Source organism: Orbicella faveolata, unplaced genomic scaffold, assembly GCF_042242905.1.
Source record: "Orbicella faveolata isolate gen_17 unplaced genomic scaffold, um_ofav_v1 contig_36, whole genome shotgun sequence".
In the NCBI taxonomy this organism is placed as follows: Eukaryota; Metazoa; Cnidaria; class Anthozoa; order Scleractinia; family Merulinidae; genus Orbicella; species Orbicella faveolata.
In genome coordinates, this window is record NW_028301565.1 from 13,718,954 (window position 1) to 13,744,048 (window position 25,095).

Consider the following 25,095-nt stretch of genomic DNA (forward strand, 5'->3'; position numbering starts at 1 on the left):
TCGCAATGTTTCCAGTATAGAGGGCTACTGGGTCGAGAAACAACAGGGCGCTAAGTTTCAAAATGGCGGCAACCACTAAAGCAACATGTGTGGAATCGAATTCTTCGTCGGAAAAGGACAGTTCATGCCTCGAGAAACAGGAGGAGAACGAGGGCAGACGCATGGTATTCTTTAGAAAAGTAATGAGGAAATGCTTAGACAAAATCATGGTTGCCGGAAGGTGAGTTCAAAAGACAAAATGAACACTGCAGTACTAGTTGAATCTGGACCGGTTTGTTGACTTTTCTTGTCATAAACGAGCGAATCAGTGACTCAGCTCATATATCACGGGTACCAATCCAAAACTTGTCAGCTAATTTCATTAGTTATTATCTTTTCTCTGTTCACTTTGTGATGTTTTGCAGCCAGGAGAAGTTTGCCAGCTGTTTCACTAAAATAAAAGAAAGAAACCCGGATGAATTTAAAAGCATCACAGAACAACTGATGCAACACCTCCAGAACAACATTGAGGTACAATTATTATGGTCAAGATGTATTGATCCATACCAGTAGTTTGACATGGGTGGCATGTGATGTGAAAAATGTTGGCACCTAAGACACCTTGGGGTTCACCTGCTACCTCTGGGCCTTGGATGAGGTACTCAAGGTCCCTTCCTTCCCCTCCCCCTTACCCCTGAAGAAAAAAAAAAGATCAAAGTGTAAGAATGATCCCCACCCCCTAGTAATAACCTGTCTTTTTGCTACTTCTTATAAATGCACCAACTTTCTTCTGAACCGTATATAATGACCCCTCAAAGTTATTTTTGAAGCCCCTTCAGAAAATCTCCTCAGGAGGGGTGGAATGACCCTCTTTCATTCTTAAAAAGTTCATTACTATACAGATTCTTCCTTTGCCATGGTACTTATCCACAAAAAAGAGCATGCTGCCTTGTTTCCTGAACTTATTCTTAGATCTTGCTGCTCTTCATGTGCTATTTTTCTGCATCATTGTCACTTTGTTTATGTCTTCTGGGGTAATCAAGTGATGGAAAACCAGTGAGGTTAAAGAAACAAGGCATAACTTTGCTATAATCAGCATCAAGTTCACTGCAATAGAATTTTAATGTACCGTAGCAATGTTGAATGGTGTTTTACTGTTGTGTGATTTGGGTTTAGTGTCTAACTGTTCTTGGTTACAAGTGTCATATGTCAATATTGTCTTTTTGTGTTCTTATTATAGAAAGAAATTGACTTGATGATTAAACAAGAAGATCTGGTGTATTTCTTCAATGAGCTTGACCGTATTGTTGCAGCCTCTGATAAAGAAGACCCTCAACCTGCTTGGTAATAATTATTATTTTCTAAATTGTAGTATTTAATTTAATTGCATTAGTATACATTAAAATGGTTTTCTTTGTTCCTAATTTCATCTATCTCACAAGTAAATCTTTAATTCCAAGGAGTGATGGACATTATTTTAGTTTCTCCTTACAACATCGACAAACAGGAAAGGTGACAAGAACAAAGATAACTTACAGTAACCTTGTTTCCGAGGTCTCTAGGTGCTTCCAGACATTCAGTGGAACACCTGGGAGAGGCTACAAAGTCTCTCTTCTTCCCAGTCATGGGGACAGGAAGAAAAGAGATCCTCAGTGGAAACAAGGACAAGATAACAATCAGTGACTGCATACAGCACATCCCTGGGATTGAGACCAATCAGAGTCACAGACTAGACAAGAGTCCTTGTTTGCGAGTGACCTTTGTGGTTCTTCTAGCCTCTTTGGCAATGAAAACAACTATTCTTCATAAAGTAGTGATGAAAATCAAACTTGATATACATGTCATTTTCAATAATTACAAGTACAGAAGCTGAACTGTGAGAATGGCAAAAGCTGCCAGATCTTGTGTACTGTTGCAAGGGATGCATAAAAGTAAATGAATATTCAATAAATTAAAATAGATTTCAGTTAATGTTTACAACATACAGGAGGCCTTCAGGAGATCCAGACAAAGATATAATTGACCATGTGATGGATGTGAAATTAGCTTACAAGGATCAACTGACTAACATCCTTCAACAGGTACAAAGCACTTGCTGCCAACCATTTTAGCTACGGATTGCCTGTCCATCCTATGACTTTTAAAATTATTTTAGTATTTGCAGCTACCCCTGTTCCCTTACAACAGTAACAAGTATTTCTCTTTGCACTCAGTTTGTTCTCTGTGGAAAATGTCAGATATATAACCCCCCCAAAATTCCATAGTAATGGAGTACCTATTGATGGAGATGAAGGGCTTATATGAGAATGGTTTTGGCTTGGTTATGAATTTTCGAATGATTATACACGTGTAGAAAGAAATGATTATGATGATCTACGATGATCTTTCTATTTTTTAATGATTTTCTTAGTAGTTGATGATCTTTTGATCTTGTAAGGTGGAAAGTTACAACGACAGACTAAAAGGGGAAGTCTTACCCAAGAGAGAGGAATTGGTAGAGACTGAGAGACGTCTGAGTGAAAAAACAAATGCTTTAAGAGAGGTAAAAACAAATATTCTTTTTATTTCAAATGGATCAGGAAGGAGATGTACTGTAAGTCTGTTGATTTATTGTTTTATGTAACTTTGTCTTTTGGTTTTTGCAGGCAGCAGAATACTGTGAAGCAAACAATTTAACAGCACTGCATGAACAGTCTCTACTACTACTTACAAAGTGATCAAGAGAGATGATAGGGAACTTGAGTCGATCTTTATTAGTTTATATTAAAATGTAACCTCTGTGCAATTGCATCAAATGGAATGACTACTAGACGTAAAACATGCATAACTCTAGACTAGGTGGTCTGCATATGTCAGACATGTACAAACTGTATGTTGTTATTGCCTTTTCACTCATCAAAATACTCTATAAATAATCAACAATTTTTACTTTAATTTATAGTATTCTGTTTAATACAACTATTAATAACATTTATCATAACCAATATTTCCCATTCAAGTCTTCTCCCAAATAAATACTTACAACAGTATTGCTAGTTATTGCCTTCATTTTCCTCTCCTTGAATCTATTGCTGTTTTTCACATGACATTGTCATATTTTAAAATAAAAAAGGTCACCTTATCTTTCCAAGGTTTTAGCTCCATCAGATGCAAGACCCTCAAAGAACTTAATACTTTACAAAGTTGTAGCTTGAAAGGGTACTTTCCAAGCTTTTGTGTTGTGTGAAATTAAAGAGGTAGCCCAAGCAAACTGACACTGTCATGCTTCTGAGGCTGCAATGATTTTACTTAAGAAAGCTATCTGTCTTGTAGGTCAAACTTATCTTTAAAGCTCTTGCTAACTGAACAGTCCTTGCATGAAATAGATTATTTAAATCAATGTGTTGGAGCTCTAGAAAAAATAAGTTTTTGTTTTATTAGCCTAACTCAATCACAGATGTTTATGTTACTTTCTAAGGGGCACCGACATGGCATAGCTTGAAAACCAGCAATACTGTATTTATAGTCTGCTGGCTGGACTATTAGGCTAGATCTCAGTCAGTGTTACATACTTTTAGAGACCATGGCGCTTTGCTAGTCATGCAAGACATTAATTGTTCCAGGGTGGCAAAGGAGGGTTGTAAACATCCTGTTGCATCTAATCAAACTTCACAAGTCATACAACCCTTCTTCCTTTCTTGTATTAAATTCATTGTTTTGTGAGTCCAAATCATACATAACTGCTTTTTCACTCTTATTTCCCTTTCTGTTGTAAAATGAAAACTACTTTTACTTTTTTATTTTTATCAATTAAATAAATAATTTTTTCAACTTGCGATTACACCCACCAAGGCCACTTCAGCAAATTCTTTGCAAATTGACCAATTGCATTCTAAAAGTTTTAAAATATTTAGTAATCAAAATGACCACAAATCTGTTGCCTTGTTAATGTACAACTTGATTACATGGGTTATTTGTTGGAAAGCTACTGTTAACTTCCATGATTTTTTTGTTAAATTTGTGGGAAATTTTGTCGGGAGGCCTTGGTTAGAGCACTAGCATTTTAAGTCTTTGCAGCCGGTTTCCTTGCATGGTACTGCAAATATTCTCTAAGTGATTATTGCATGGTTCAAGAAATATTGAGGTATTAATGGAAACCTTTGACCCCCTTTCCTGTACATTAAAAAGAACAAATGAAGAAAGCAGGTAATGATAATAATTGGCTTAATCATGTGAATATAGACAATTTCATGAAGAACCAAGTTCACCTTGTCATGAGGAGTCATTGAAACTACATGAAAACGAATTTGGATATTTCTTTGCCCAGTAGAGAATTTTAGGGTCAATTGAGATGAACATGGTTGTTTTAAATTTCTCAACATTTCTTTAACGAGATACAATGCACTTTATGCCAGAGTGTAATTATGTAACTTCTTTTGATTTATCTAATCAACTACATTATATGCAATAGATTCTCACTGTTAGGTTGTGCAACATGCACACCAGAATGCACTGGTATCATATGCAGCTTTATATTTAAATGATATCAGAGTTCTGTTTAAAACTGTCTCCATGGCAGTGTCTTGTGGCCATCTCCAATCTCACCCTAACAGCCCTTGTGGAAACCCACACTGTAAGAGTCTTAATTCTTGAAGTGGAATCCATAAAAAGACATCTTTTGAAATTATTTCCTCCAATACTGCAAATAACCAAAGCAAACTAAGTTCTTGGTAATGAAAGTCAGGGCAGAAGTAAACAACATTCAAATAAAGGAGAGGTTCACGTGGGGATGGGCCAAGGGGGCAGTGCTTGCCCCTCTCCATGGTTGTCACACCACCAGTGTAAGGTTGGGTTTCTTCCCCAACTTTTATTAGTACCTAAGCCTGTTTATTAACTTCCTGGACCTGCTCCTAAAGAAAGAAGTTATCAAATTGGGATAAGCTAACTTGAGTTCCTTTATCTGTGTTCAGAACATTTAATATGTCCCCCCCCCCCCCCCGCCCAAAAAAAAAAACCACACAAATGGATTGAAAGAAATATGTGCAATTTGCACAACACTGCTAATTGAGATTCCAACTTAAAAATCCACTCTCTTGCTTGGGAACTGATACTTAAATTACACTGATGTAGTTTCTCTAGCAGAAGTGCAGTTCATTAACTTTGTTTACTGAAGCAAAATGAATGTAACACTGACTAACCTGAGCCATTTTGTGAAATTGCTCCACTACAACGGGAAGCATAGCAGAGACACTTTCATCAATAAGAGACTGCAAGTACTGGACTGCTTCCTCATCATTCAAGTCCAAACGGAATTTATCTTGAACCTGAGAAAAAAAATTAACTAAGTTGATTACACATGCAAAGAAAAAAAAACAGATTAATACTGACGAAGAAACCTCAGATGCTGTGAATAACAACTGAATAAAAACAATCACTTCTCGGTTTGTCTTTTGGTAGTGAACAAATTATCATGTTTGCACCATCCACAACATGTGTGTCAGTTTGAGGCTTCCATTTTTTTTTTCAGTTTTAAGAAACAGCCTCTTTGGACATCAATGCCCCTACCTCTTACCACTTCACTGTAACATAAAAAATTGTATGGCAAGGACTCAGGCTTACCTTTTTAACAGTTTTGTCAGGTTCTAATGCAATGTCTGGTACATTTGCATCCACCATTAGAGCAAACAGGTTTAAAATCAAGTTGGCATGTCTGTTGGGAAAACAAAAAAAACAAAACAAAACAACAAAGAAAACGTCAGATGTTTCAGATGACATCTCGAATATACAAATTCCAGAAATTTTCAGTAGAGTTTCCCTGCCTCGTTAGACTAGGCTAGGCTAGGCTAAGCTAGGCTACTTTATTCTACTAATGTACTCTACTCTTCTTTATATGGTACTGTTAGAACTGCTCTACTGTACATAGAGCCGTAGAGGTCATACAGGAGCTGAAAAACTCTACGCTAAATTTCCAGAATATTTTGTGCCGGGTGAACCTTAAGTACCGGCTTTATTTGATGAAAATTACCTCTAGTTGTACATCAATCAAAATTTGCTGAGCACTTTGGTGGCAATCAACTTATCATTCCTTAATGGTACATGACCATACATGTACTCCAAGAAAACATGAGCACGAAACAATCTTTCTCACTTGTAAGCTAAAATTCTTGATTACAACAATATGTAATTGCAATTCCATCTGTCATTTACCTTCTCAAGTGAAGGAAAGCTGTGAAACATTGTTTCCTGAATGTCTGGTAAAACTCACTCGATGCACCCCCCATGCCTTCAACCTAAACACAAGACAAAAGAATTTTGAGTTACAATATTTTGCTTTTTAAGGTTATGTCTGCATATGAGCCAAGTGGCCCATCTGGCTGGAGCTTATCCTAGTTTCTACAGCATGAAGCAACTAGGAATATTTCTACTCCCTCCTGGATGGGATGCTAGTCCATTGCAGGGCTAACCCCCCACATTAAATTTGCCGAGAGAGTCAAGTGTCTTGCCCAAGAACACAAGACTATGTCCTCAGCCAGGACTTGCACCAAGACTGCTCGATCTGGAGTCCAGTGCACTAACCATGAGGCCACTGTGTCTCCACATTTTTAGGGTGGTTTAAATGCTGACAACAAAAGTTAACTAGAGGTAACAGGTTGTAATAAAATTAAAATTTCTGTTTTGCTTACTTTAAATTATATTGTACAATTTTGCTATAGTTAATTGCTTTCTTTTTATTACCATTTCCTTGCTCAGCTTCATTGGTGGTGGTAATGGTTTGGGATCTCTTCCAAGAATATAACCAAAGTCAATGTGAAACAAATTTCCTAAGAATGAAAAACACACAGATAACAAGAACAGAATAGGAAAATTCATAGTGGATGGTGGCAAGGCTGGAATCGACAAACTAATTATCTATCAGTAACCACCGTAATAAATGTGCTGGGAAACTACAATGTGTACAATGCACAATGTGTTCAGGAAGATATCTCCAATAATCTCATCTAAAAAAAATTCTTGATTGTGATTGGTTCTCTGCACACCTATATGTCACATAATTGATGCGCAATTACATGGGTGTACAATTACAGGTACCTACACCTTTTGCACATCAATTATGCAAGCTTGAATGTCTTCCTTCTTAATGTTCCTTACAGTTTTTACAACTTATGAAAACCACTTGTCTACTGGCTTTTTCACTCAAAAGAAGTTCTTCATGACAAACACTTTTCTTAATTTCGAAATTTGTTATTGATACGATTAATATTATTAGCAATTGGACCACTCTAGCCTCCTTTAAGCAGGAAGAGTTGAATGTCTCTTTTTAGCAAAAAGAAGTTAATCTTATTCTTAAATCGCCTAGTTTTAAGCTTCTCTGGGCTCCTTGTTACTGTTACCTGATTTTGTGAGAAGTAAATTGTCCAGATGTCTATCTCCTACACCCAGGATGTATGTAACAACACAATATCCAGCTACAGGACAAAACAGAGTTCTATCATCAAAAATGTCAGATTCACTGTACTTGCATTACTGTTGTATTAGGGTCACACAGAGACAGAAGTTTAATAGATGCCACTGCACTTGGGTCAAAATGGTCAAAGAGGTTTAGCACAGCTGGAACTAAACATAATATACCACTCCCCCTAAATGAGATGCTCTATTTCATTGGCTTGTGGTGAATGGTCTTTTAAAACATAGGCTTCTTGTAGGATTTGAGGAAAATTTAACAGTTTGTTCCACACTCAAAGTCTCAGTCAATTTCATCTACAAGGCTAAGAAAGTCTTTGGTTCACAAGAAAGAGATACTAGTCTTGCCCTATGCATCCCGCAAGGTCTCTAAAGATTTATCAGTTGTTATCCCTTCATTGCTAAGTAAACAGTTTGCCAGTTCCCTTTTATACTCCTGGTTAAGGGTTGGAGAGTACATGTCATGTAGATTACTTTGCCCAAGAACACAACACAATGACCCCACCTAGTGCACCAAATATCACAGACCTCCTCGGATCTTTTGCCACCAGTATGCCTAATTGAGCTTACCACAACTTTTGACGTAAGTGTCCATCACCTCGGGACTGATTCCAAGGGGTGCACCTTCACATGGAGCATGCCTGCGAAAGTAGTTCTGCACAGAAAGAAAGAAAAGTAAATTAGTCAGATAATTATCTTCATTGCACTGACAACACAGAAACATGGTATCAATGGATTTAAGAGTTATAAGTGAAAGTCTCTCATATATCGACGCAACAACAACAACAACAATAATAATAATAATAATAATTATTATTATTATTATCATTTTGCTCAACGCTGGCTTAGGCTTTGCTGGTCACCCGCTTTGCCTCTTAATGCCTGCGTCTTGCTTCTGCGTCAGAGTGCCTTCAGCTTCTCGGACCTGCAGTATCAGGTGTGTGCTGCTCCTTTTTTCACTTTGTTTGTGTGGGGCTAGGTGCTTGGGGTGTATTTGGGGATTGGAGGTTCCAGGTCACCCTGTTCTCAGGTCCCTCCATTCTCCAAGCACCTGGAGAAAGGTTTCCTTTGGGTGGTTCCCACTTCCAGGGTTGCCATGGATACCTCCCCTTCTGCATACAGCTTCGGCTCCCCGCTAACCTTTCAGGCACCAGTTCCCAAGCTCATTTATTTGTGATGAGCTTAAATGTGGCTAAATATGATTTAGGCAAAGTTAGACTCAAACCAATGCAGTCAGCGGTTTCCCCTTTTACAGTACGTGACTTGTGGGGCGGCCCTTTGGAGATTTGCAGGGCTGTTGTGTCACATTGCATTGCACGTACTGTGCTGCCAGCTGATCATTGCGGATCATTTGCTTTGTACTTTGGCGAATCTTTGTGGATTCTCACCCCTTCCCGTCCCTCCCTCTTGGTTGCTGGTCTCTAGGTAAGTATGGGTCAGGTAAGTTGTTTCCACTGATTCAATCAGTGTGACAGTGCCAGTTAGCAGCTGCTTTTGGGGGTGGTTCCCACTTCCAGGGTTGCCATGGATACCTCCCCTTCTGCGTATGGCTTTGGCTCCCCGCTAACCTTTCAGGCACCAGTTCCCAAGCTCATCTATTTGTGATGAGTTTAATTATTATTATTATTATTATTATTATTATTATTATTATTATTATTATTATTATCATCATCATTATCATACCTGTATACTTCTGTCTTCATCTTTGTCTAATACTTCTGCAACAGGAGTAGATTCTATGAATTGCACAAAACCTGCCAAAACATGAAACAATATTAGAAAGTGCTTGGATTTCCACATTGAGTAGCAATTAATAACAGTATTAGATAACTGAGTTTTGATAGATCCAAAATATCACTGGAGTTTGGGCTACCAAGAATAGGGGACAGGAATGTTTAGGAGAATGCTCCATGTATCACTAAGTCTTATAACAATGAAAACTGACCATGATTTCCACTTGTCGCCAACACCTTGTATGGAGTCAATTTCAAATCCAAGTTTTCTTTCATTAAAAGCTGCAAAAGAGCGTAAAAACATTCCAAGCAAAAAGTAAAATATACACATAAAATAACGTAAGTATAAATTTAAGTATTTTGAAATTGTACATATTAATTAAACAAGCACAAAGATTAACAACATCTGACATAAAAGGGGAGCTCCGATCTGCAATTCGAGTGACAGATGACTTCATTGCATGACCAAAGGCCTTACTTGCCTTCCCAGTGCAGAGATCTGCACTTATAAGCACAGAATTTTAATGTGACATCTTACAGTGCATTGTTACAAGGTATAGTTGGATTAAAGAGGGAAAGTTGTCAGATCTGAGATTGCATTTATTATCATTTACCTTATCCATAAGTCTTATAATCTGAAGAATCAGCTGATCTTGCCGCAAATCATCACCATTCTTAAAAATTGTCTGTCAAAGAAAGGAATGGAATTTACTAATGTCATTAATATAGCTGATTTAATATCAGTCTTGGTTCAGCCATCACAGTTTGAAAACACATTTTACTGTGTGATTGTTCTATTGCAAAAGAAAATCAAATTCATATTTTAACTATTTGGTTAAAAGTTGATGCAGCTAAAAGGAAATACAAGAAAATAATGTACTTCTTGAAAAGGAAAATATTTTTACCAACAGATGGTTCTACTTGACATGCTCTGCAATTAAGTGCTTGGTGATCAGTATCTTGTGCAAAATCAAACCTTTACACAAGTTTCCTTTACCACTCACAACTTTTTTTGTTTTAAGTCAATAATTTTTTAATTTTTTTTTAAGTCAATAATTATTATGGACTGATTAGTAGTTCAGTTTAGAGTTTAGAGTTGCAACTAGTTTATGACTTACAACATATTCTTGATCATCCAAGGTTCTAAAGGTTAGTTTAGCAGGCATAAGGTGGCTCTTAAACAGACAGGCTTTTTCTGCAAGAGAGCAAAACTTTGAAAATTCACTCATTTCAATCAACTGCAGTCATCAACTACTCTGCTATCTATTTGTAGTTAATATAAAGGAATCAGTCAGCTTTTATTAGTAAAATGACCTATCAGATTCAAACTTTAACAAGCTGCGCATGTGTAAAACTGCTTTTTCAGTTTTTGTTTTTAGAGGGGATTTTTAATATAATGTGTTATTTTATAGCTAAGGGAAAACAGATTTGTCAAAACTGAGTTATCTTGAAGCCTGTTTGGCACTAATAAATAGTGATTCAAAAAAGGTTGGCTGAAAACTGATTTCACAATGGTCACATACTTTCTTCTGGAGTTCCTACTATGATACCCTTGATTTTGATTTCTGGATCAAGGAGCAAAGGAATTGGTCCAAATGTGGTCAGCTCAGGAACATCAAGCAGCTCTCTTAACCTGTGAATCTGAACAAATAATAAAAGCCATTACCAACTGACATAAATGTAATAAACTCTTTACTAGCCAAGGGCAAGCTTGAACACACTACTTGGAGCTTATCCTAGCTTTTATTAAACGATTAAGAGTGTTGCCACTCTCCTTGGGTGAGGTTGTTACCCTCCACCTTGGAGCATATTTGTCAGGTTTTCACTAATTTTGCATAACCATTAATTTTAGAGTCCTTGGTGAACAGAACAACTGAGAGAAAAGTGTCCCTCTACCCTGCAAGCAGTGGTTTTTCCATTGCTGAATACTAATGTATGTTGCGAACAAGGGAGAACAAGAGTGTAGAAGAAACCAACTCAGGGTAGTGTGTCTTGCCCAAGAACATAACACAATGATTCCGGCTAGCACTTCAGCTCAATCCGGACTCCAACATGCTAACCACTACACCACTGCAGCTTGGCACATGACATTTGACATGACTAACCTTTCTGTTACGATTGCCACTAAACTGGGAAACTTCCTTCATAAGTCTGACAATATGATTGACAAACTGCTGTTGTTTGCCCAACATATTTCGTCTTACTGTACACTCCCAGCCACCCTGTAACAGAACAAAGAGAGATTTTTTTTCTCAGATCACAGCTTTACAAAAGCTGAAAATAGTGTTAGTAGTCTGCCAAATTTTCCCTCATGTTAATCAGTGGATATGATAAACATCCAAGGTTAAGGAAATTAAGCTGTGGATAGTTAGAAGGGTGTTCTATTTTATTTTTAATGGTTTAAAAGGAAACAGAGATTTGAGTTACAAGCAAACTAATAGCTAAGGATGAATATGAGAAACAGTAACCTTCATCAATGCATGGCTGAATCTCCTCATGACATTTAAATACATTGCTCCTTCCTTTGTTTCTTTGCCCTCGTTACATTCCACCAGTAAATACCTAGTATTATAACATTAAGAAAGAGCACAACAATCAGTAGACACATGCTTCAAATGAAACCTCAAATGCTTTTTACCAAGATTCTAACAACTCACCAGCTAGACAGCCAGCTGGACGGGGCAGCCGCGGACAGATACCCCCACCCATCCACCCCTGTGGATGCTTGTCAGTAGCCTATGCCTCAGAAGGGGTACTAAGTGTAAATGAAGTGAAGTCAAGCTAACAACTCTGTTTTCATATTTAGTTGCAAAACTTTTTGGAAAGAAAACTATGCCTAGCAATTTTTACCACATTGCTGGGCAGATTAAATGTCTATCAGTGTACATGTAACAAGATGTAATAGCAACGGGAGGTCTCTTCTTAGCCAGTTATAACAACACCCAAAATTGGTTACAACCTCTCCTGGGAGGTTTAATTGCATTTTAAAAGATGGTAAAATAATTTAATATCCAAACCATCTTAGAAACACCTTACCAGTAGAAATAATTTGCTAAAGTATCACTTCTGCAAGCTCTTGAAATAAGGAATGAGGCCAGATCTGAATCCTGAGTACAAAAAAATTGCATGTTTAATGTAAATGCTCAAGGAAGTAATGAAAATTTTCTTTCCTTTTCAATCATTTAATGGGAACCAAAATGGTAGAATACACGTGTAGATGAAACAAAATGGTAGATGAAACACAGATCATGTATTATAACATGAATCAGTATTTCCCAGTCATCAGCAATCATGAGGTGTATGACTGTAATCTATGCAAAACACAGGTGATACAAACTTATTATCTCCAAAAACAAAAGTTACTGGCTTCCAGTTCTCACATAACAGCCCATTTATTTCAAGAGTACACCAAATTATGCTAGGCTAAGACAACAGTAACACTGCCATGACCAGTTCCTAATTTGACCACTTTTCAGAGAAATGACTCAATGGATTGCAGCTTGCACTGCCGACAATTTTCCAACAAGCAGCATAATCAGAAAAGTGCATCCCACAAAAACAAAATATATTTTCTTTGATTTTATCAACTGACACCTTAAAATTATCTGAGTGTGCTAATACTATAAAAACAGATTTTTCTTCCATGTATTTACCTCCTCAGTATCTTTGACTGCAGTTGTGCTGAGCTTCATCTGTTCAGCATCTAACACAAGAGAAACACAGTCAAAAATGATCATTGTAATCAACTGTCCCTGCCATTTTTTTTAGGTTTTCACTCTCAAAGGCAAGGCTGAGCCAGCCAATCTCACAGCAGTTTTTAGTTTTCATGGATAATGGGCAAGCAGGACACTGTATATCATTGGCAGAAGTCATGTCCAACACCATTTACAGATAGCTTTGACATGACATGCTCCTAAGTTAAAATGACTTGGTAAATGTTTGCATGCCGTCAATCAGTCTGTAAATTATTCGCATCCTTTTGTATATGTTTACCTTGTGTTGGTGGTGACTCTGCAGTCTGACTTTCAATACTATCTTGGAGAAGACTGTCAACCGTGTTCTCTGTGAGCTTTTCTTCTTCATCTGATAATGCTTCATAACGCAATGCTTGGACAAGTTGAAGAAGGTAGAGCAGCAAATCCTGCAAGGGAAAAAATACCCACATGTGAGCAGTGAAAATTGCTGGTATTACTCAGGAAAAGGCTTCTTGTCTGTTCACCATTCAACCTTACTGTCTGTTGGTCAGTCAACCAATTTGTTGATAAGTCAGTCAGTCAGTCAGTTGTTTGGCTGGTCAGATAGACAGAGACAGAGAGGACAGAGAGACAGTCAGTCAGTTGGCCAGTCATCAGGCAGCCAGCCATCTGTCTCAGTATTTCATCCAAAGTGCTTACATCATCATTAGCCTCCTTAAGTCTTGACACGGCATACTGTCTGACTGCTCTGTTGGTAAACTGAGATGATAACAACTCCAAGGCATCTTCAACATCCATTGGGTTCCACTTTCCCAAAAGTTCTAGAGCCTGGATCACACAACAATAAAGTACTTCGTTACAACAATTTACATTGCAATGGATGAAGGTAAAAAAGAGAGTGACACAATTATGTACTACCAGTAAGTTGCTCTTAGGAGGCATGGTGGCCTCATAGTTAGTGTGCTAGTCTTTGAATCAAGTGGCCCGCGTCTGAGCCATGGCCGGGGACATTGCATTGTGTTCTTGGGCAAGACATTATCAGTACTCTCACAGTGCCTCTCCCACCCAAGAGTATTAAACTGGGTACCAGCAAATTTAATGCTGGGTGTAACCCTGTGATGAACTACATGTGGCATCCCACCCAGGGGGAAGTAGAAATACTCTTAGTTGCCTCATACTACAGAAACTGGGATAAGCTCTGGCCTGATGGGCCACTTGGCTCATATGCAGACTTCACCTTTTACCTAAGTTGCTCTTGTCAGGATTGTCAAAGTTTTGAAGTTGGTGGTTTTATTATTGGAGTAGGTGGATGAATTTGGTGTCTTTTTCCAAATAGTCATACCAAGAGCTCGGCAGAGTAGCTAGGCTTGATTTCCGCCGCTTTCTTGAGTCCGGTCTACGTTCCTCCCCGAGAAGAGACAGCTGGACGCGTGAGCGGCAAAGCATGTCTGTGAGGTAACTTCATAATGTAATTCTTGCGACGCTTCAGGTGGCCGGAAATGTCATCTGATGACAATGATAGGCAGGCCCACATGACGCATACGGCTCGAAAAATTTGTCGCATTTTCACCACTTCTTTTAACTTTGGCCATCGAACCTATTTTGTTTCACATTATTGTTGTGGAAGGGCTTTACATGCTCTGCTCTACAGAAGAGTTTTTTTTTTAAGTAGAGCAGAGCTGTTTGACTATGCTATAGCAACTGTCATGTCAAAGGTCACACATATGTTGGTGTAAATGGTGTTGACACCATGTTTATGTTTTGCTAGTTTGGTTTGCTTTGGCTCATTTAAAAATTTAATTTTGTCTGGGTTTCCCAGAGAGTGGTGTTGCTTCTCTTCAAGAAGACTAAGGTACACATCAATTTGACTGAGTGTTTTGTTTCTTGAAATCGATGTCTGCGTTTATCCCTCCCTTTGTTTACTTTGTTCGTTATCTCATATTCTGGTACCACATGATTCAAATATAGATTCTAACGTATAAGTCTGCTGACTATTTTGCGTGTTGTATATGCTACTATGGTTTAGCTCAGGCAAGATTTCATGAGTTGACGGTATTTGGTTAAATATCCCACTAATGCGATCGCACTTCATATCGCACAACTCCTTTGCTACTGCGAGAAACCTAATTTATGCAGCCTGCTCGATTCAGGCAGGCAGATTTCTTATTGGTTGAAATTAACAATGCCAAGTCCACGAGTCCAGCCGTGAGTTCGGGGGAGGAGCGCGAGCTCTTTTCCTGAACAGCGGCTGGTAATTGAGCCTACAGAGTAGCTGGCTGTTATTATATCACACGCATGGTGATTTTTGCTAAAAATGCCAGGCTATTTTTGATGACGAACCCTATCTTGTCCAAGCAAATATTTTGCTTACCTGTCTAGCCTCCTGTGGCTGACTCCAATCAACACACTTGAGAAACTTAGTCAATGCCTGCAACCATAAATAATAGTAACAGCCACATGAATGTCCAACAGTTTTATTTCTTGATGTCATATGTAGCAAAAGCAGCAGGTTTTTCTTTCATTATTTGAAGACTGATTCAAGTGTTGGTCTTGCTGTGCTTTGAACACCTCACCTTCCACATTGCAGACGAGTACCCTCACCAACTGGGTTTAATAATTAATTACAATCAATAAGATTTATTTTTTTTATAAAAGGAAAAAATAATGACAGTTAAACAATAACAATATTGTAAGTTAACCTTTTTCTGATTGGTGAGATAAAATCTGAACTGCCACACCAAGTCTTTTTCCTCTGATGTCAGTACTTTGGTTGATGGGTAACCAACAATTTGCTAAAAAAACAAAACAATAATTAATCAACTTTTTCATACAATTATTAATATTATTTACAAGTCATAACTGCATACTTAGCATCAAAAGTTACCTAATTTATGCTCTACCTACAGGAATACAAAGACTGAAGGAGTTTAATTATGATTCATACATTTAGCTGATCCCTGGTTTTTGCATTTGGTTTCAGCTCCCTTGAAACTGTTCCACTTCTAATACTTCTTACAAGCTTGTGATGCTTTAACTCAACCAGGTTTTCCTGAAAAGAATAGCATATATTAATGCATTCAGGTTATCACACACTAATTTACTCTGCAGAGTACATGTACTTTTACTACCACAAATGTCTGTGTACAAGCTTGTGATGCTTTAACTCAACCAGGTTTTCCTGGAAAGAATAGCATATATTAATGCATTCATGTTATCACACACAAATTTCCTCTGCAGAGTACATGTACTTTTACTACCACAAATGTCTGTGTATAAGCCATAGAGAAGCTGTATCCCCATGTTGGAAGCTCATCAGAACCATTAACAATAAGGCAGTGAAGCTTAGGGTTAAACTAGCAAAGCAAAAAGTAAAAGTTTCAAAAAACTAAATGCCGTAGTTGTAACATGGATAAACTCTTGAGATGAAGGAATCTTGGTTCTTAGGATGCTCTTTCATTTTGATTTTTCTGTATCGTCACTTTACAAAAACCCAGAATCTTGCTTTGAAATGACGTTATTTTGAACTAAACACTTTGAGCAAGGTAGCAGCATATGAAGATAGCAAGTTTCAATACCAGTAGAATTTCTGGATCTGGAACCCTCACAATCTCTGGATGAGTGCAGATATAGTCAATATCATCGGCATCCTGAAAAAAAAAGAATGTAAGTGACGTCAGTTTTTATGACCAGTGGTTCATTGGTCACGTGTTTTAAAACTCTGGTATCTATGGCAGGAAGGAACTTTCAGTGTTGCTACTACACCTGGAGAGGATTTTCATCCATTGCAGACTTTCCACATCAACCGCACTCATAGATTAATATTTCAGTCACAACAAAAATGAGAATTATTTTTCAGATTCTTAATTTAGGAACATTTTAGAAAAAAACAGGGAAATTTTGCACACCTCTTTGAGCTAGAGAAAGTTTTCGAGTCAGTTTTGAAAAGTTAGCATAAATCTAAGAGTGATAAGCCACTTTCAAAGTAAATTTCTATGACATAACAAAGTTCACAACACATTGTACCTTGATCACTACATTAAGATTGACCAGTTTTCTCACTTGATGCTATTTCTGTGTAACTCAACAAGTCATGAATTGAATGTTGTCATCAGAGTCAAATTACCTGGGAATCTGAGTCTAACAGTTCTTTACTAGAAGATCTGATGAGCTCTGTGATGCAGCTAAGACCCATGAATGAATAAACATAATCAACTTGCCATTACCAACTGGAACAAATGTCTTGTTTGAAACATTCAAATCATGGAAAACACATTGACCAAATATTTTTTAAAATAATGCATTAACAAAAATATTAATCTTTGAATGGATATAAAAGAAAACTGCAATTTTTTTTCAGACATATGTTTCAAACTGAGGAACTACTGAAAACATGATGTGAAACCATGAATAATATATGAATTAACCTAAATTTAAATTTTTAATTTCTACACCAGCTGGTTAAGTTCTGAGCATGTATAACCACACTACAGTTGTATATGACTCACCAAATATTTATTTCAGATCCAATTATTACACATTTTAGTAACATAAAACATAAACACAGTTGAAAGTTCATGCAAAAAGCTCAAGCTAAGAGAGCCTCAGACTAAACAGATGAGGCTGCCTGAGAGTTGATCTGATAGTCAGATATTTTGGAAGAAAACAATGCTATAACACAGACTTGTTCTATTGATAAGAGAGACTGAAAGACAGAATCTGTGAACACATATAACTAAATTTTTTGTAGCATTGTTCATACAAGTCATGTGCACTGTAAATCAGACAGGTTATCATGAGAAATAACAGCTGAAGAAAATCATCCTCTGTACATGTTGGGGAATATTGGCTTGAAACAGATATACTCACAACTAACATGATTATTATTAAAATAAATGTATGGCAATCAGAAGGGAGAGTTTATTACTACAAAACTTTCAACCTTAGTCAACTAACTGACTGAGATTCCTTCTTGATAGCCATGGTGGTTTGCCTATAAAAAAGTCTTGTTTATTATTCCCTTATCTTAACTGTATCATTAATATTAGCATCTCAAAAAACTTCCAAGACTGATGTTTAACAATTGCTGTTCTACCTGATGAATATATTTACCACTACAAGAAGTGCAACATCTTAATCTAATTTCTTGAATTGTCTAGTAGATCTGTATATTCTTATTTAAGCCATTGACCAACACTATATACCCAAACTTATTAACTAAGCCATTTGCACCCTAAAAGTTTCAAAGACTGATGCTTCACATTTGCTGTTTTGCCTAACGAACAAAAACCACTACTGTCTGCAAAATCATTATCTAATAGTTTGAATTGCCTAGATTGCCTAGATGTTGACCAGCAAATACATAAAGTATACGTCCATCCCAAATTTATTTTGCCTATTTAGAAAGTTACCATTGAGTAGTCAGTGTTTTGATATCATGTGGAAATAAAAGAAGTCCAGACAAGTGATCAAAAACTCCACATCTTTCTTTGCATTAGATGTGTAAATCTGAGGCATTGCAAGTTCAGATTGTTTTTTTTGTTGTTGTTGTTTTTGTTTTTCCAATAATACAGACCGAAATAATATAAAACATTAATAATCCATAATTTTCATAACTGCATGCACAATTATTGCACATATATTTCAAGTAAAATAAATGTTATGAACATAAGGTTGTCATCTGAGGTATGAATGATTACTTAACCATAATTATTTTGGTAAAAATGTCACAACACAGATTTACATAATAATGCAATCCATACTTCTCATTGTCACTGGCTTTCTAGTTTTGATGTAATATACACAATCAGATTGTTTTTTCTCAAAATAACAGACAGGAGTGGTAGGACATGAGTAATAATTTTTATTATTCATTCAAAACTGCATGGCTTGCACAATAATTAATTGCTGTAGAAACAGTTTTGAATTTATTGAGTGATATACCCAGTCGAGAATATGTAATAGATCTTAAAGTACAATAAATCTGATTACCATAATTAGTACAAAAAGAAAGTAACAAAACAGATTTACATAATAATGCAATCCATATTTCTTGCTGTGAATCTATACAGTACGTAACATATTGGCCTTCTAGTTTTGATAAAATGTATCCATGAATATGTAAAATAACAAAATGGCTCATTTCTAACAGTTTTCACCCACCACTCTACCCCATGGGGGAGCTGCATCTATCACTTTCCAGTCATTTGCAGCATACAATAATAATTATTAATATTGATTTCTTTAATCAAGTCTTCACCAAACTGGCCCTAATGTGTTGCTCTACTTCTGCAATATTTAATATATAAAGCTTTTAAATCATAGTCTCACAAGCTTAGTACATTGTCCATGTTTGCACAATCATGACACCAAAACTAAACAGGGATGGCATCCTTGACTTGGCCGCTATGCCGAGAAATATCAATGAGGTTATGCTATGTAAAAAGCAAGTACCAATATTGTTTGAGTTCTAAGCTTGGCGAGGAGAACTGCAACCACACAGTGTTACTGTGACGGTTGGGAAGTGCTAACAGTCAATGGTAGAGTAGCTCTCAGTATTATCCTTATACACCAGTTACATGATAATACTGATTGAAGTTCATATTATGACATTATGCTGAACCAGAGATGTTGTTAGAACCTTAGTTGTAGCCAACATAGTTTCTACAAAATAATATTGTGCAATGCACAAGTCCAGGAAAAAAGAATAATACACAAAACCAACCTTTTTAAACATTTTTAACTAATCAAGACTGCTTACAAATCCTGTCTCAAGTCAAGATTATTTAATCACCCATCCAAGCAAATCATCAACAGTTTTTGCTATTCTTTGTTTTTTGGTAAGGCTACCTGAGTTAAATATTGGCACCATTTTTGTAATCTTTCATATATTGTATCGGGAATTCTTTGTTCTGCAACATGCTTACACAACAATTATGTACAATAATCTTATCAGTAAACAGTATCACCACTTACTTGGATCTTTATAGTGTTCACTCTGAGCCTGAGCAGTGCTAGCATTACGTATTTTTTCTTTGTCACTGCCCAAGATATAAATGTTCTAAAAAAGTATCTAATTATTTAGGCCAAAAATATCAACTGAGGATGCTTATCATTTCGACAACAGTTACAACAGAATTAGTGCATTGACAATGATTCTTTTCAGAAGGTACCAGATGTCTTGTGACTTTGTAAATGATTACATAACATGGTTAATAACAGACTGAATAATAATTTTTGAAATGCTAATAAAATAATATAGATGACCAGATGTTAAAATAAGAGGCCTATTTCAAAATTATATTATGTTATCATTAATTTTTTCCCTGACACAACGGTTTTACTACACATCATTCTAAAATAATATCATATTGTACAATATGTATTATCATACTCAAAGTATATCATCTGGATTTGTAGATAGACATGAATATTCTGGAAATTACTTTTCAACAGTAGTATTTAATACATCTTTACACACAAATGCAGAAATGTTCCTGGTGGGACGTATGCAATAATCTTGGTAAATTTTGACGAGACAAAATGGCATGATTGTGAAAATGTCAAGTTAGTTTTTTTAGGACTCATTTTTAATATTACTATATTGACATGCCTGGGGAAATTGTGCGTTATTATGGTAAATAATTATTATTCCTGTCTTGTTTAAACCATTTTCTTCTTTTTCTTCAGTTTTTGAGCTTTTCAGATCGATTCAATTTGTGTAAAGGATTTTACCTTATCACAGTATGAATTTTATTCATTTATTATTCTTTTTAAAACACAGCTTATTGTATAATTCGTTTTCTTTGTGGCAACCACCTTAGTAACCACATTCTATAGTAATGCAGGAAAAAATCTTTCTCCATTAGCAGGACAAGAGTCGTGTTATGTGTTCCAAAACAGACATGTTATAGTTTAATACAATAAAAAATTCATTACGCACAACAGTACAAAACACATATAAAAAGACAGAAAGTGTCCCAGAGACTCATGAACATTTGTCTCACAGCCAGCACTTGCCAATTGAAAGGTATGCTTTCAATAAGACCTGGCACCTGCCGTGACTCAGGTGGGTATTCTGTTGTGAATCACCAGCTCTAATACAAACAAGTTAACCCTATAGAGGAAGTTGTTGAATCCCGTCCTGCTGCTCTCTTACAGATGGAGTACTAAAACAGCCTTCAACTTCAAATCTCATTGAAACCAGTCACTAATAACAATATTTTAAATTAAAGTAAAGTGAAGCCTTGGAGCCGACTGGCTCATAGCTGTTGGAGCTTATCCCGGTTTCTGTAGCATGCTAGTCCATCGCAGGTCATTCCCCCGCAATTTGTTAGGTTTCCCCAACAATTCGCCAGTACCCATTTACACTCCTGGGTGGAGAGAGGCACTGTGAGAGTTAAGTGTCTTGCCCGTCTTGCCCAAGAACACAACACAGTGTCCCCGGCCAGGGCTTGAACCCGGACTACATGATCCGGGAACGAGCGCACTAACCATGAGGCCTGCCACCGCATCTCCACATTTTAAAGTAAGCTTATTTAAATCGTATAACATCATGCAAAAGGTGCTTGAACAGCTTGCCAAAATATGTGGGAAGGTACTAAACTGTGATGAGCTACATGTAGCATTCCATGTATGGGGGAGTACCAATAACCTAGCTGCTTCGTGCCACAGAAAAGGGAATTACATGTAAATGCTTGGTTAATGAGCCATGGGCTCCTGGTCGTTTGAATTGTGTGGCTCAGCCAAGTGACTTTCCATTGAGACCAAGAAATGCTGCCTGCTGTAATCTTGCTCTACATGTACATTCATTCCACAACATACAGGTTATTTTATTAATTACCTTCTCAAAATGCACCACAGCATACTCCAAACCATCACAATGGACTCTGGGAAACTTGATCATCAAAAACATGAAATTGGAGTTCCGCTTTTCCCTCTATAAAGAATAGTCACGATGACTGTTAAGTCAGTAATTGTGAAGAACAGCTCCCAAAAAAAACCCGTTGGCCGACTGTTGGCTGTTTGTTGACTGTCAGCAGACTGTTGTCTGACAGACAGCCGACAGGTTTTGTACAGATTTGTACAAGAAAGTTTTGTGGTGGTTTTTGCTTTTACTTTCAGATGAAATCTGCTTTATCAATTTAGATTTAAGATGTTCTTATCCGTTAGTTACACAGTAATAAATTTGATATAAAATTAAGTTTTTCAAAAATATTTCAGAATCAATATTTTCTATGCCAACCATCGATCAGTAAGTTAGCGACCAGATCTGTTACTAATTGTTTTCGTGTTTTTGAAATCATTTTGTTGATCGGGTATAATACTCTATATTTCCTGTACATCCTACAGCAAACTTTTGTTTTTGTTAGCAAACTTTTGGTAACCTGTCGGCCAATGGCTTACTGACAGTTGGTCTCGGGACCTCTTTTTCACAATTACCATTAAGTCTTCTCTTCCACTCAGATTGAGTTCTTTAAGTTTTAAAAAAAATATAGCAATGTATGTATTATTCATTAATGCATCAATATGCATTTTACACCTTTCAACTTCAAAGAACCATATAAATTAAAGAAAACAAAGGAACAATCATGAAAAACCATCTGACCTCATTCACCATTTCGATTTCTCTGAATGTCAGTCTGTCCAACCAGTCAACCTTTAACATTCGTCCCTTATGATGTTTCTTGCTTAGCTGTAACCAAAGTTAATATAAAGTACAAAAGGATCAAAACAATTTCCAGGATTTCGATATTGTTGGTGTGAACATAAAAGTGATTCAAACTAACAATTCCTGGTCAAAATATTATTTATAATAGCAGAATTTCTAGTTTTAATTGATAATTAGGTAGCTGTATTGAAATGTCCTCAATTAGGAGAGGGTCTTATCCCTTGGCTAGATAGGTTCAGCACTTTAATAAAGTTATTGTTGTTGTTATGAAGCTCTGTATTAACAAAGACACTGTCATGATTAAACTGATTAAGTTAGAAGAAGTTCCTAAATCTACACGAAGAAACTGATCTCTTAGAACAAGACCATGAACCACATGTGCACCTGCTTTGTTTGTTATTGTATTAGGACATCTCTTCAGCCTATGGCATATTATGGCAAACAATGTGTCACATTTAGTAAGCTTTCACCATCATTTAATACCTTAGCTAATCTGCTCATCTGGTCTTCACCAGTTGTGGATTTCCCAGGAGTAGACGTTGGTTTTCCTCCATCAGCTTCCACACCTGGCCACACTTTAAGATCATGCATACCTCGACGCTGAGTCCTAGAACAACAATCAACATGTATCAAAAACACTTGTCATCATATTTATCACACATGCAGTAAACTAATTTCATTTTGTTGTTGCTTATTCCAGTTATCCGATAGCAGAGGCACCCAAGGCAATTAATTTTTGGAGTTTTTACAGCATCCAGTCACACACTAAGTGACATCTTAGGAATAAATGACGAATCATTCTTGACCTAAAACTTAGACACCTCGGTCCATGATTCAAGTCTTTCACTCCTGTATTATTTGATGTACCAGAAACATGTGCGCCTTCTACCCTGTGCAATGTATGTGAAACTATATTCTAAATTCAGATTCATGTTCAGTGTGTATGTGCAGTTACCCATGTTTTCCAAAGAGGGACACAGTAGTTCCGCCAACTGGGATGGCTTTTCTTGGTCCATACACATCCCAGATGGTAAAACACACCTGAGCATGGCGCGGTAAATCAGGATACTTTGTAGGTAACTTAAGCCATTCATTCCAACTAGAAAAAAAAATCAAAATCACAAGAGGAAATCAATCATTTAGATTGGTATGCAGGTTAACATCATTGCATTGTGCACTTGTAGGAAAATTTAATCGTATATCACATGCAATTCTCCCAGTCCACATATAGATTGAACAAATGGGTGCCAGGAGATCATAGGTGCAATCTGAAATGAACTAGCATATTCACAATCCAGTAAAGACTTGTAAATATGTGTCAGTAGTAATTTAACTCTATTACTACAAGTTGTTTCATAATATGGACAACAGAGAGCAGACTTTCTTTTATTGCAATATTTAGTTAACATAGCAGACAAGATAAGGTGGCTTTTGATTAATAAAGGACTTTTTGGCACTTTCTAGACTTGATAGCAGGGAAGGAAAATTTAGCAACCTTGTTTCCTGGGTCTCTCTTCTTTCCACCCCTTGAAGAGAAGAGAGATCTTGGGAATGAGGCTGGAGAAAATTATGATCTTACCCTGAGAAAAAAGTACATTAATGATTATCTGTTTAATGTACAAAAACAGACAGATGGTGAATGGATCATAAATGGCTTTCAGAAGCGTTTAATGTTAATTTATAGACAATGCTTGAATGGCTTACTAGCATTTTCACCCAAGTAAGAACTGACCCCTTTGGGTGAATACAAATTGTTCATTTTTTGTACAGTTAAAATTATTAAGTTTCTATCCCAGTGATAGGGTGGAATTTTGCAGTGCTTGATACGGTTGAGGTTCACATACAACTTTCTTGGGTACAAGATTTCTATGTCTTCAACTTACTTCCATCTTGTACTGAAGGGTTTATATGATGTTCTTGTAGGTAGGCACAGTGGTTGACCATCGGCAAACACTTGGCAAGTTACATACAAGTCCGAACATTCACTAAAAATAAACATAATCAAGATCACGTTTAGCTTTTTTCATATTGCTGAACTCTGGGTTACCAAATCTTGTTGAGTACAAAGAAGCTCAATATTTTATCCTTGACAAAGATGTGAAACTGCACGCCACTAAACGTTTCTCTACTGCATTTGTCTAGGTGAGACTTACATGTAATCAACAACATTGTTTAATGATTAGCTATACAAATAAATTGTTTGATAATAACTGCACTCTGACTTTGCAAAGAGAAAGTGGGGCAGGACACAGAGGGGTGAGGGTGGGGGCAGAAAAAAGACATGGAGGGGCACAGTGGAGAAAGAACTATAGAGAAAAGAGAGTTGATATTAAGGGAGAGTTTATATTGGGCTATGGCCTCCACTGCTGCACTTGGCAGAGATCAGTAGACAAATTTGATTTCAGTGCCCAATTCCCTATAAGGAGGGTGATGAAGATATTTTAATTCATCTGGCTATGAAAAGAACTTGCTAATACATAGCTAACATACATGTACACGAAGGTCCTTGATTAGTATGTATGCCACAAGAGGACAAGAAAAATGACAACAACAACACAGAACTGGTTTAGTTATAAAAACT

The 25,095-nt window shown here is 36.8% G+C and overlaps 2 protein-coding genes across 2 annotated transcripts in view; one reads left to right on the top strand and one right to left on the bottom strand.

The window, feature by feature from the left end:
* On the top strand, positions 1-3,275 carry LOC110064141 (polyamine-modulated factor 1-like). The gene is made up of 6 exons (XM_020771144.2): positions 1-220; positions 405-510; positions 1,220-1,323; positions 1,967-2,060; positions 2,417-2,521; positions 2,625-3,275. The coding sequence occupies exons 1-6, from the start codon at positions 63-65 to the stop codon at positions 2,694-2,696; spliced, it is 639 nt and encodes a 212-aa protein (XP_020626803.2). The 5' UTR covers positions 1-62; the 3' UTR covers positions 2,697-3,275.
* Positions 2,710-25,095, bottom strand: part of LOC110064136 (phosphatidylinositol 3-kinase catalytic subunit type 3-like) — a 23,606-nt gene continuing 1,220 nt past the window's right edge. Inside the window, exons 3-29 of the mRNA XM_020771140.2 lie at positions 24,398-24,499; positions 23,470-23,613; positions 22,998-23,121; positions 22,452-22,538; positions 21,687-21,782; positions 16,423-16,494; positions 15,792-15,896; positions 15,547-15,639; positions 15,219-15,275; positions 13,547-13,675; positions 13,146-13,293; positions 12,806-12,855; positions 12,189-12,259; positions 11,621-11,714; positions 11,258-11,374; positions 10,676-10,793; positions 10,271-10,347; positions 9,767-9,838; positions 9,365-9,434; positions 9,103-9,173; positions 7,990-8,074; positions 7,350-7,424; positions 6,694-6,779; positions 6,166-6,248; positions 5,578-5,668; positions 5,157-5,282; positions 2,710-4,657 (exon numbers count right to left, since the gene is read on the bottom strand). Coding sequence (XP_020626799.2) covers positions 4,643-4,657; positions 5,157-5,282; positions 5,578-5,668; positions 6,166-6,248; positions 6,694-6,779; positions 7,350-7,424; positions 7,990-8,074; positions 9,103-9,173; positions 9,365-9,434; positions 9,767-9,838; positions 10,271-10,347; positions 10,676-10,793; positions 11,258-11,374; positions 11,621-11,714; positions 12,189-12,259; positions 12,806-12,855; positions 13,146-13,293; positions 13,547-13,675; positions 15,219-15,275; positions 15,547-15,639; positions 15,792-15,896; positions 16,423-16,494; positions 21,687-21,782; positions 22,452-22,538; positions 22,998-23,121; positions 23,470-23,613; positions 24,398-24,499 — 2,458 coding nt within the window. The 3' untranslated portion in view covers positions 2,710-4,642. The remainder of the gene's footprint in view (positions 4,658-5,156; positions 5,283-5,577; positions 5,669-6,165; positions 6,249-6,693; positions 6,780-7,349; positions 7,425-7,989; positions 8,075-9,102; positions 9,174-9,364; positions 9,435-9,766; positions 9,839-10,270; positions 10,348-10,675; positions 10,794-11,257; positions 11,375-11,620; positions 11,715-12,188; positions 12,260-12,805; positions 12,856-13,145; positions 13,294-13,546; positions 13,676-15,218; positions 15,276-15,546; positions 15,640-15,791; positions 15,897-16,422; positions 16,495-21,686; positions 21,783-22,451; positions 22,539-22,997; positions 23,122-23,469; positions 23,614-24,397; positions 24,500-25,095) is intronic.